The following is a 12729-nucleotide window of genomic DNA, read 5'->3' on the forward strand; positions in this document are numbered from 1 at the left end:
AACTTTCATGGAAAAATATGTGACCGTTAAATATAATAAAAGACCGTTAAAAAGTAGAAAACTGATATTTTTTAGTCTCTTTGAAAATAGTTAAAAAATGCAATATCTATGCGTTTAGACCCTCAGTAATAAACAAAACATAACTGATCTCATTAAATGACTACTACGCTGCCAATGTGTAAGTGATAAAGAGAAGTGCCTCCCCTATTTCATACTTACTTCTATCGTGCGCTCTTTTGAGAGTGTCAGTCATTTTCCAATATGGTAGCTAAGGAAATAGGTGTGTCCTAACGGATTTACTCTCTTTGCGCAAAATCAAAGTTAATAATGGGGTAGTCTGATTGGTTGCAAGGTTTGTTGTCTGCCTGCTGCCTGCCTGGCGCCTTGACTGTATGCTTTTTTAAATAACTGAACTGGTTTTGCGTGGAGGGTGGCAGTAAAAAGATGTCGTCCGGTTTTAGAAGCTGTGTGGCAGGTTTAACATACAGATGCCTGTTTGACTGTGTGGAGACGTGTATGTATAAGCATGGCTGGATGATTGAGAGATGCCAGTGTTTGTATCGTAGTTAAAAGACATGCGAAACAGTTTCGGTTTTCGATTCAGAAGGGTTGGTTGGCAGTGAAACTTGACGCGCATTTTTATGGATTAAATAAAATTTGCTTTCGAAAGTAAAACGAATTTGAACGCGTGTGTAGTCGGTCAGTGGTCACTCAGTAAGTAAGTAAACCTGTTCGATTTGCTGTATTAAGCGCGTGCATTCTTGCCAATAAACTAAAAGTGTTGGAGATTATCTGATTACAAGATTAGGTAGATCAAAGCCAATTATTTAGTATGGTGCATCGCAAACTATCATAAAAACTGGAAATTTAACATATGTGTATGAAGTAAGAAATAATTCAAAATAACGTGTTAAGGATTAAAAAAATCAAAAGTTTAATAAATTTTCTGTGATTGAGTTTAAATAAAAATCATCAAAATTCTGTCCTCATTGTGGAGCGCGCCCAACCAGCTGGTCGGTGGACTGGAGTCCAAGGGCGCAAAGCATCCGAAATTCAAAATAACCGTCGTCAGTACACCGAGCCCGTCGCCGACATCACCCCCACCTACACCACCGCCATTGTCGCTATCGCTGCCTTTGACTACGCATATCAACGCCAACGCCATCAATAATTCTTCGTTGTTGCACAACAACAATCACAATATGGTAGAGACTACCACTCCGCCCAGTGGCATAGCTGTAAAACGCTATGCCGTCGGCATGGTTGGCGCGGGTAGCCCGCTCAGTGAACATCAGCTACAACATCATCATCACCAGCAGCAACAACAACAACAACAGCAACATCAGTTGCAACAACAGCTGCAGCAACAACAATCCAGTCTACAACATGTGCACCAAAGCCGCCAAAGTTCGCGATCGCCGCCCACGAGTACGCCGAACGCTGCCTATTTGACCACGGCTATGCTTTTGAATTCACAACAGTGCGGCTACTTGGGACAGCGACTGCAATCAGTTTTGCAACAACAGCAACAGAAACATCAGCTACAGCAACACCAACATCACCAGCAGCACCCGCAACAGCAGCCACAATCACAGACACCCTCCTCCGACGATGGATCACAGTCGGGCACCACAATTATTGACGATGAACGTCCCCCACGACCTACGGCTGGTACAGCGACTGCCGCGGCGGCAGCAGCTTCGCTTTTTACAATTGACAGTATTTTGGGTGGCTCGAGGTCTGCAGTTAATAGTAGCAATGTCAATAACAACAACAATAGCAGCAGTAATCATATAATTATTAGTAACACAAAACGCGCAGATTCACCCGCCTCACCCAGTTCCAACTCCAGCTCAGCGGCAACCAGTCCTATACGGCCGCAACGAGTTCCTGCCATGCTGCAGCATCCCGGCTTGCATTTGGGGCACTTGGCGGCAGCAGCAGCGACCGGGTTCGCCGCCTCACCGTCCGATTTCTTAGGTGAGTAATTGTTGAGTTGCTGGTTTTGCGAATTGTGAAATTCGATACTTTTTAGGTAATCTTAAACTAATCTTCGACTAGTTTAGAGGATGTTTTGTAAAAGCACCTAAGCCGAGCTAAACTTAGGCAGAGCTTGACACAAATTCCTTGGATTTTGAATGAAGTTGAATTGGTTTTGTTTAGTTTTCTAGTCGGTTTGAGCTTGGTGCAAGCTCATTCAGATAACTTAACTTATTTTGGGGTTATTTCGCAAAATCACATAAACCGATATAAACTTAGATAAAGGATCGGATTTTAAATGAAGTTGAGATTCATCATTGCCTGGTTTTTGGGCTCCACAAATAGGGTATTCGAAAAAGCGAATTGGTTTTTTCTAGTCAGTCTGAGCTGCGCACACCGTCTTTCAAATAACTTAACTTGAGTCGAACCAAATTTGATGACAAAACCATGACAAGCGTTTTTTTAATTCTTATTTTTTTCATTAATCCTTTCAAGCCGTCGTGATAAACGGGGATTACTGTTCAGAACGTTTATAACCAGATTTTGGAAAAAAAGTTTAGCTTAAAGAAGTTTTGTATTATGAGTTTTTTAAATGGGCGTTAATATATTTTTCTGCTTGATTATTGGTTAAACATTACTTGTAAGGCGCAAACGAAGTTTATAGAGTTATTAAAATATGTTCACCCACCATCGGAGCCCTCAATTCGCTGTTATATTAATCCAGTGTCGAACACGAAAAATTGTGAACGAATGGCTCTTTAAACGAATCATCAAATCTACCTCCACCACTATGCCATACAACATTGGCATATATCTGTGCGTAAGCGTACTTTCATGAGTATTAAGCAAACACACATATATACGCGCAAGAATAGATTGAAGTAAAACATTTTCGAACCAATGCTAAAAAGCTAGACAGATAAAAAGATTTAGGCATAAGAATGACAGTTGAACCACCCAGTCATTCCTTGCATTTATAGCTGTAACCGTTAATTTACGTGTGTATGCAACTGTGCCTCTTAACACGTCTAATTTTTCTAAGTAACACGCTTATCACCGTACCTTTAGCACTCACCCATAAACCATCCGCGCCACCCCATAAAACCTTTGCTCAGCACTCGCTAGTACTCGCATAAAAAGGAGGAAGAGGCAGCGGGGCGATGATGCAGGCAAGCTTTGTAACGGCTTCATTGGCCTCTGCAATCGCTTGAAGGTATTTTGAGCTTATATTTTTGCATCTTCTCTAGTTTACATCAACTTTTTAACGCAACACTTGCGCTCGCATTTACATACTTATAACAATTTTTAAAACATCGTTTTCACTTTGCGTTCGAATTGTAAAAAGGATTTGAAGAGTGACTGAATTACATGCAAATACGCAATGAACCGCAAAAGATGATTTTTTTCTGGCTTACCAAGGGCGAGATGGGGTGTTTCTGTCGGGCAAGAGATTTAGAAATGCTGACGCTCTAATAGAACACAAAAAAAAAATATTGCATATTCCAAGGTTCTTTGTGAGCAGAAAGGCACTAAGATGCTTTTCATATTGTGTCTGGGCCAAAGGCGGGTTTTAAAATTATCCTGTCATAGTCTTATGCTTATTGAAGCAAAAAGTAAGCGAGTTGGATTTTTATTATCACCACATGCATACACATGCACACACAAATTAAATATGCTCAATATGTTTTAAAATTTAAACCATCATTAAAATATTCAAACGTTAAAGGCTGTTTTTTCTTTGCATTTTCATCTACGTAAAATCAACAAAAAATATTACGGTATATGCGCATATGAATCATAAAAAGTTGTGCTACAAAAAAAAAAAAATTATTTGTAAGCATGAATGCATTTATGCCGCTGCTTGCGATGAGTTTTTATACAAGCTCACGCTCCTCTTGCCAAAAATATCACGTTACATGAGCCAACTTACATTTTTTTTGTGTAAACGTTCGAAGTTTGAACACATCGTTCTACACATAACAGTTCAGTTTAACTATATTTTAATTGTACTATCCACCCCTTGTTCACCGCGTTTTTCGTGTTTTTTCTTTCAACTCTTCTACAGTTGCTTACCCGAACTTCTATCCAAATTACATGCATGCCGCCGCGGTGGCTCATGTGGCTGCGGCGCAAATGCAGGCGCATGTTAGCGGTCATGGCGCGGCAGCGGCTGCATTGGCCGCTCACACGCATCCTCACCATGCGCATCATTTGCATCATCCCCATCACCCGCACCATCATGTGGCGCATCATTTGGGGCATGGCCCGCCACCGAAACGAAAGCGCCGGCATCGCACAATTTTCACTGAGGAGCAGTTGGAGCAGCTGGAGGCCACTTTCGACAAGACACACTATCCCGATGTGGTGCTGCGCGAACAGTTGGCGCTGAAAGTGGATCTGAAGGAGGAGCGCGTGGAGGTGAGTTTTATAGTTTTATATTTTTGCTATGCGCAAGTATGCAATTTTGTGCTTACGAATGCTTCAATGTTTTTGCATCCCATGCATAACTACATAGATTCATGTTATTGTTGTAACAACATGTAAGTATCGGGTGTTTTTTAAGAGCTTGAGAACTTAAAATGATAATCCAAAACAGAAGTATTGTTGGATTAGATTGAAGCGGTTGTCTGCTGTGGGATATGCTCAAGCTCATAGCCATTTCGTGAAATATTGTTGAAATAAGTTTTTTATTATAATCTGGTACATCATTTTAGGGCATTTATGTTTTGAATCTGAAATCCGGCATATGTCCATTCGATCAGCCCAATTTTGGACTACTTCTTCCAATAAATCTGAATAATAAATCTAAATGAGCTCAAACAGCAAAAATGCGACTCAAACGATGATCACTTCGCTTCCTGCGCGAGCTGTATTTTATAGTACTTTATATACCAAATTTTTTACGTAGTCGAAGGGCAAAGGGCAACAAGTTGAGAAAGACGAGGAGGCAACATTTTATCAAACAGACGAGACTATTCTTGAACAAATCTAATTTTTCCAAAGTAAATTTCCACAATTTGAAAGCTTTGTTCTGGCGTTAAACGATTATGACGACATGACAAACTTGACACACCTTACTGGGCAGAAATATCCACACAGTTTGTCATTCTCAGCTGTCGAAGCATAAGCGATATCGATAGTTTTCATACAACTAAAAAACACCTGCTATTTCTGATCCATTCCTCCAACAGATAATCGATAACTCGAGTAAATGTTGAGTCTAGAAATTTAATGTGTAGAAAATCGATTAATAATCGCGACATATAGATTCCTACAAAATCCTAATGCTTGAAGTGCCATATCTTATGATGCCATATCTGGAAAATGACTCGGAGAGAGAAGTGTTGAGGAAATATATAAATTTCTTTGTGGGTAGAAATGCACGCGTATATGGAAGTCATATCTCTCACGGAAATACTAGCTGGAAAATATATGAAAGTACACCAAACTTTTTTTTACACGGTTTCAAAATAAAACCGTTCATCTATAAAATGTATAAAAAAAATAATAAAAAATGTATTCTAAACAAAACATAATTCCTAAAGTAATGCCTTATGAAGCGTTCAATAACTATAGCACAGGGACTTATTGACAAGTTTTTATTTATTTCCTATTTATTTTTAATATGTTTTTGATGAAAATATAGTTCATCTTCCTAGAAAAACCGAATGCAAAGGTGTGGACAACATCAATCCATTAATCGGCTCTCAGCGAATTTGAAGGAATCGGCTGATTTGCTGACATAATAGGAGAGATAGCAGCTGTGGGTAAAAACTGAGAGTGTGTTGGTCATGTACGTAAAAATTAAGAATTATATATATATAAATATATGTATATATAGAAAAGATTGCGCCCATTAGAGAGTGCGTGACGTCACATTAGTGCAGTTGTGCATTGTTGCCAACCCTTTGCCCTTCGCAGTGTGGCCACTCTTGCATTAAACGTTTACGCTTAGAAGATTTCAGTACAATTGAAAATTTATTGATTCTTATAAAATTTGATGTTTTGAAAGTGCAAATTACATTTTTTGCTACTTTTGAGGTTATGCACGGATATTGGATTTTCTTCTCTCAACACTTCTTTAACAGTTTTTCATAAATTAAAAAACAGCCTTGAATTTAGTAAATGCGAATTAAAGCCATACACATGTTTTTATAGTAAAGATAAACAAACAACTAAGGAGTACCTTATATTGTTACATAACCTCAAATATAGCAAACAAGTGTTTTTCGCCTTTTTTTAAAGGAAATTCTCCTAACATAAGTGATTTTTAAATTCTGCGATTAATATTCTTCTTTAACTCCTAGTGGAGCATAGGGCGTCAAATCGATACAACGATAAGCGCCATCTTATTATTCTCTCCAACATGCGAAAAAATCAACACAGATACTGCTCAATTTTCTTGGTCGTCATCTGAACAACGACTGATTAGAAGAGTGTCAAGGTATGATTATGCATACTTTGCACAACTTCGCAATAACTCAACAAATCTCATTCCACAGGCTGCTAATTTTTGCAATTTGCGCTAATTTCCGGGTAATCAGGCATACAAAAAATGCATTCAACAGATTTTTATCTGATAGCTTAAAATTAACGCGAAGTTGTGCGAAGTATGCATAATCAAGCCTTAAGAATACGTTCATATGTTCACAGACAAAATTGTGCTGTCAAGTCCCCTATGACGCAGCAGCCAAAGTTATTCTCAGAATTTTGCTTCATATGACAAAATCTTGTAATCTTTCATTTTTGTAATTGTAAGAGTCGTATTTGGAACTTGTACGCAATGCATTAGACATTAAAACTTAGTGTGAATCTGAGTTTGAGCTTCCTTTTCCTCTTTTATTTAAAATAGGACAATAGGGTGAAAATAACGCAACATTAATTTAGGTGAAATATTTGTTTGAAATATTTGACAAGTAGCGACGTCAGTTAGTTTGTGCAGGTTTGATGTTATTTTTACAGAAGTAGACTTAGACGCTTGTAAGAAAGTGACATGCTCAGTTTTGCATAAACCCCACTTTTAAAATTATACACCCTATCACCCACTAATAACTCTTAGATCTTTTCCAAAGATCCCTTATCCCTTTGTTCATTGAAAAATAATCTTTTGTTAGAATAAAAAAATAGTAATAAATTTTCTTGATCTTTTCCACATGGTATGACTTATTTAATAATCGAAATTTTCAGGATTTCTTGAATATTTCCTTCAAGGCTTCAATTTTTAGCGATATGTCAATACTTTAAAAGCTTCCATGAGAATAATAATTTGCGCGTTGCTTACGGTTTAAGTAGTGGACCACCAAACTTTGGCTTCTGCTCCAAAAGTTCGTTTCGGTTCCAGTTCAGCTTCGGCAGAACATTTCTTTACTTTTTTCAGTAAAAAATTTTGAAGCTTTGATTAATAGAACCAAAATTGCCTCACATTTTTACCTCACTGTCTCACCAGCGAATAGCCATAAAAAAATATACTGCCAACATTTTTGTTTTTATATTACAATTTAAATTTTGAGTATTGAATAACTACACTATGCTACACTGCTTGCTTTACCAAAAAGAGTCCACTTCATTTCGGTAGTAATGGAAATACAAAACTATAGATGGTTGATAATAAATTTAGGTTTTGCATTCAAGAGTCGAATGTTAGTGAAATTTAAATTCATATGCTCCCGAGAGCTCTTCTTTTTTGCACTAGAAAAGTTTAGATAAAATGTTTGTTTTAGTATATATCTATCGCTTAAGAATCGCCGCAGTAGTCGAATGTCTTCTTTTTCTCTTCTTGATTGGCCGTTAGTGTTCATCAAAAAACTCTACTGTACTACATATTGCATATTTTTCGCGGATGGTAGTCTTTGATCCTCTTGACCCTAAAAATAGTTCTACAAAAAATTTATAAAATCATATCATAAACCTTTCTCTGGTTTTCATCACTAACCATTACACTTTTAAAATTAAATAGTTCTCGTATATGTATACATGTAAAGTGCGGGTCCATATATGTTTGTATGCCTAAGAGACATGTGAGCCATATGCCACAAAAATGCGTATGAATTGACTTATTTACGTGCAAGGAAATAATTTCCGTCGAGGATTGCTGAATTTTCCGCGCGAAACCAATTGAGTGCAGTCATTTGAGAAAATCACTTTGTTTATTTAGTTGTTCGCTTTAATTGAGAGGCTTCCGACCATAACAACAATAACAACAACACAATAATAATAAGAATAACAATAGCAATGGCAAATACCATACCACAAAGGACTCGGATAAATGCCAGCCGCCCGTACACACACACACACACACACATACACACACTTTCATACGCCCATCAGTCAGTAAAATTCACGTAAAAAGGAAGTAAGCGGACAGAAAATCAAAATTATCATTTCACTTAATTTCAATAATGGTGTGGTTGTTGGGCTTGGCGTAGCTCACAGAGATCGCTTTTTGATTTGCAATGTAAATAAAGTTGTTTGCCGACTGTTGGACATGGTTTTGGGAGCGCTTAAGGATGCGCAGGATATGCACACTTGCAGGCATACTTGCATACATACTCATACACATACACACACACAGAGTATGCTAATATAGTCGAAATCAAGCTGCGTTGCCAAGTAGACGAGCTGAGGATTTGCGTGAATGAATTGCGTGTGTAAGATGCGTTAGAAGCAAAAACAACAATAAGAGCAACAACATGCGCTTGGTACGGGCGTAACAAAAATTATACCCGCGGGGATAGCTTAGCGCTGCCGCAGACCGAGAACGACAGCGAGCTGGGGGGAAGTGGCGAGTTGGGAAGCGGTTTGTATGTTTGGTTCAACAACCCCTAAGTGATGTGTTTATTTTAAAACCGAAAAAATTTATGCAAACCTTCAGAGTTTGGCTGTAAGCACTGTTTATGTTATTCTTATTGTTGCTGATTGATATTTGTTGTTGTTATTTGAAGAAAATCCCACAAATGGATTTGGAAAACAAATCAATGTTCAACATTTAACAGTCGACAGTGCGTTTGCTCGCCTTGTTGTGTTCATTGTTGCTGTTGTTGCTGTTGTTGTGTTATTTGATAGATCCATTAATGTAACGATTTGTCAACAAATTAACAGCCAAAAGATCTAAGTTGACAATTCAATTCGCATTGTATAACTTTTGATGCACGCATACATATGCACATAAGCACATACACATGCATGTACAGGCATATGTAAGTAATTACTTTGAATGGCAATTAAGTACCATACTTTTTAACACCGCCAGCGGGGTTCGGGGGTGGTATGATGCGGCATAAACTTAGCATTTGTAGGGATTTGCCGACAGATTGTAAGGCTTGTTAGGAATAGTTGATTTTACGTATTTGTGCGACGTGACAACACACACACATATACATGCACATACACATATATATTATATGCAAACTCGCCCAACGAAAGGGGTTGGGTGCGCATTTGTTTGGCTTTCACATTCTACTACGCTTTGTTCTCAATGATAACTAGAGGCTGATCGGAGGCGGGGGTTTCCTTGAGCTTGGTTGGCGTGTCAACACATTTGTGGACATTTGTGTAGTAATTAGGATTATTAGCAGTAGTATGAGTAAGCATAAGTAGAATTAGTTGTAGTTAGGTGTGCTGGCTGGTGACGTCTGTACCTGATAGTATAGCTGCTCATATCTAAATATACACACACATGCATAAATATTTAAGGTAATGTTTAAGTATACGCCGAAAGGCATTTTGACGCTTTCAGCTGTCAGTTTCAGTTTTGATAGCGTGTAGATAACTTGTGAGGGCGGAAGGTTGTGTGAAGTCGCAGGAAATCTGTCAAGTGCGAGATAAATACTTCCGTTTAGTGTTGTTTGACCGCAGGCTAAGAGCACACGAATTACCGGCACTAGCTTTGTCACTTAACTTCCTGGAAGCTGTCGAAAGAGTTGGGGCAGATAGTGCGTTAAAGCTGTGTTGAGTGAATGGCTTAGAGTTTATTTGCTTTAGGGAAAGATGCATTCAATCATTTGAATTTCTGTTCTAAGATCAAAGCGGCTGCTAATAAAGAGTGTAAAAAATACACTACCTCCAGGCTAATTTGATTAATGATGCTCTAAAGGAAAAATCGAAAAATATTAGTGTAACGTTTTACAACGGCCGCCGTAGCCGAATGGGTTGGTGCGTGATTACCATTCGGAATTCACAGAGAGGTCGTTGGTTCGAATCTCGGTGAAAGCAAAATTAATAAAATATATTATAAGGGTTAATGCAATTACATGCGGATATGCACAAGTGCTCTTGCATATATATAAATGACACATTGATCAAAAAGTTCCCGGAATACATTCAGAAAATTCAAAATACAAGTTTATCGCCTTCAAAGTACTCTCGATCAACTGCAACGCATTTATGCCAGCGTTTGATTCAGCGCTCGAAACAGTTCTGGAACTCGGTATAGCCATCAGAGCAGTCTTCGATTTTTCCATTATTTCATTTCGGCTGTTAAAACGCGTTACCCGAAATGGGGTTTTTACTCGCTCAAACAGAAACAAATCATAGGGAGCTATATCAGGCGAATTCAATAGCTCTTTCGTTGGCTGATGATATTCGTTTCGTTCTTGGTCAAAAATTCACGGATCATTATGGTGTGAGGGCATGTTATCATGGTGCAAAATTGAAGAGTTTTTTTTCCCCGAAAATCTTTACTTTATGGCGATTTGCTTCACGTTAACGTTTCAATAAAGTCCAAATAATATTCCTAATCACGCGCCTGATGCCTGGATTCAGCCTTGGAAATCATGTCTTTGGCGATATCAACGAGGTTATTTTTTGGCATGAAATTCAGATCCTTTGAGACCAACTTTGCAGCAACGCGGCGCAAGCCCAAATCATTAACTATAATGTCCTGAACGTATCCATAAGCAATGCTCAAGGTCCCTTCTAGCTCTCTGATGGTTAATTTGCTGTTATTAACTTTTTTCACTTCATAAAATATGAACTTTTCATTTTTTTATAGTTAACACCTCATCTTGGTAGTGCCTGATTTCTTCTTCAGTAATATCCATGCGCTAATACAACTTTCGAAATAATCATATGTGGAAATCGCAACCAAATCTATTTATTTGCTAAATATTTTCTAAGATGTGGTCAAAACTGCTTATAATGGAGTACTCAGTCTCATAGATCTCTCGACACCACTGCTTGTACTTTACACTGGACTGATGGGAATCTATACAGATTCACAAAATGAATTAATTATTCTGGCCTACATCCTTTAAGAGATTTATTTAACTACTGCTAATGACTTTAGCTCAAATTAAAATTTTCTAATGGAGTATTCATAGAGTTAATCACACGCGATTTATTCAATGTTTTATTATTACCCGTATCGAAAAAAAATTGTAAGTCCTTAAAAAATATAAAGTTGAACTCTCTATGCGCCAGCTGCGGTTCAAGTCCATTCCTTCAGTAGACGAACTAGAAGTACTACATAAGTTAAAGAGCAGCAGCGGTTCACGTACCAAACAAAGATCCTCATGATCATAAAGATTCCATACGCGTAATGACTTGACGTTTTCTCACAGTTAATGTTTAAGTGCTCCGGCTACTGTTGGGATTTTTTTTTGTAGTCTAAAAAATGCACAATACCACTAATCTAAGATTTTATGCGTTTTCCTTTTTTCTTTTCCATTTTTGTCGTCTTATCGTCTTTATTGTAGGCTTTTGATAATATCTCAAATTGAACTAATATTTACTCTTTTCTGGCCCACACAGTAGCACTAATATTTACCATATCTTTCACCTTTACATAAATATATGTATGTCTGTGGCTGCGTATATGTATTTATTTATATTGATTTTGTGTCGTTAAAGATTGACTGTTGGACAATGCAAAGGCCCATTTGGTTTTTGTGGCTCGTTAGCTGAGAACAAATTATGCCCAAATGCAGTTTTTTACTTTTTTCCCAAACGCAAATATTTGCGCAGCGCTTCAATTTTATTTCAGCGACTACAAAGCAGTTACAACAATAATGAGCCGCTGCTTTTTTACCACTAGAAATCAACATCCAAATCACCTGAATCACTTGAACGACAGGATTAGTTGAATTTGAATTGCTGTGGTTGTTTGCCGGCCGATGACTTTAGGATTTCACATTTAGTGTAGCAGAGATGTGTTGAAATGTTTACTTTGATGTTTTCTGTGTGGCCAAAATATGTGAATAGATATGTACATGTATGTATTTCTGTATATGTATGTATATGCATAAAATTAGAATTTTATTAAATAAAGGATAGTCCGCTAAGTTAATCCGCCTCATCAGGGCCCTTTACGAGAACTCCGAACTGGCAGTGCTTCACAATGACAATATCAGACCCATTGTCGCCATTGTCTTTGAAGAGGTCATGAGTTAATTGACCCTGTACAAAAGAAGCATCGTATAGAGTAGTACCAGACATCTGAGGACCTGGACTTCGCCATTGACATCTGCAAACTAACTGATATGCAATATATGATATGATTGACAGATGCCCGGTAGAATTTGCCGAAAGCTTCTGCTAGCTCGGCTGCCCTATCACGACAGACAGCGGATCAGATAAAGATGTCAACTGCAGGCTAAACAATGCGAGAATTTTTTGAACAAAGAAGGAATAATCAGAAATTGTTTAAGTTTAGAGGATATTTTATTTATATTTATAGGTACACTTTTACATTTTTTTGAAGCTATTTCCGCGGGATATAGTGCTGTCCATGGACGATCGCCATCCAAGTGTCTT

At 37.9% G+C, this 12729-nt stretch overlaps 1 protein-coding gene across 1 annotated transcript in view; it reads left to right on the top strand.

The window, feature by feature from the left end:
- The first annotated feature begins 1083 nt into the window (after positions 1-1083).
- Positions 1084-12729, top strand: part of LOC129249329 (homeobox protein goosecoid) — a 43194-nt gene continuing 31548 nt past the window's right edge. Inside the window, exons 1-2 of the mRNA XM_054889085.1 lie at positions 1084-1980; positions 4046-4398. Coding sequence (XP_054745060.1) covers positions 1203-1980; positions 4046-4398 — 1131 coding nt within the window. The 5' untranslated portion in view covers positions 1084-1202. The remainder of the gene's footprint in view (positions 1981-4045; positions 4399-12729) is intronic.

Source organism: Anastrepha obliqua, chromosome 5, assembly GCF_027943255.1.
Source record: "Anastrepha obliqua isolate idAnaObli1 chromosome 5, idAnaObli1_1.0, whole genome shotgun sequence".
In the NCBI taxonomy this organism is placed as follows: Eukaryota; Metazoa; Arthropoda; class Insecta; order Diptera; family Tephritidae; genus Anastrepha; species Anastrepha obliqua.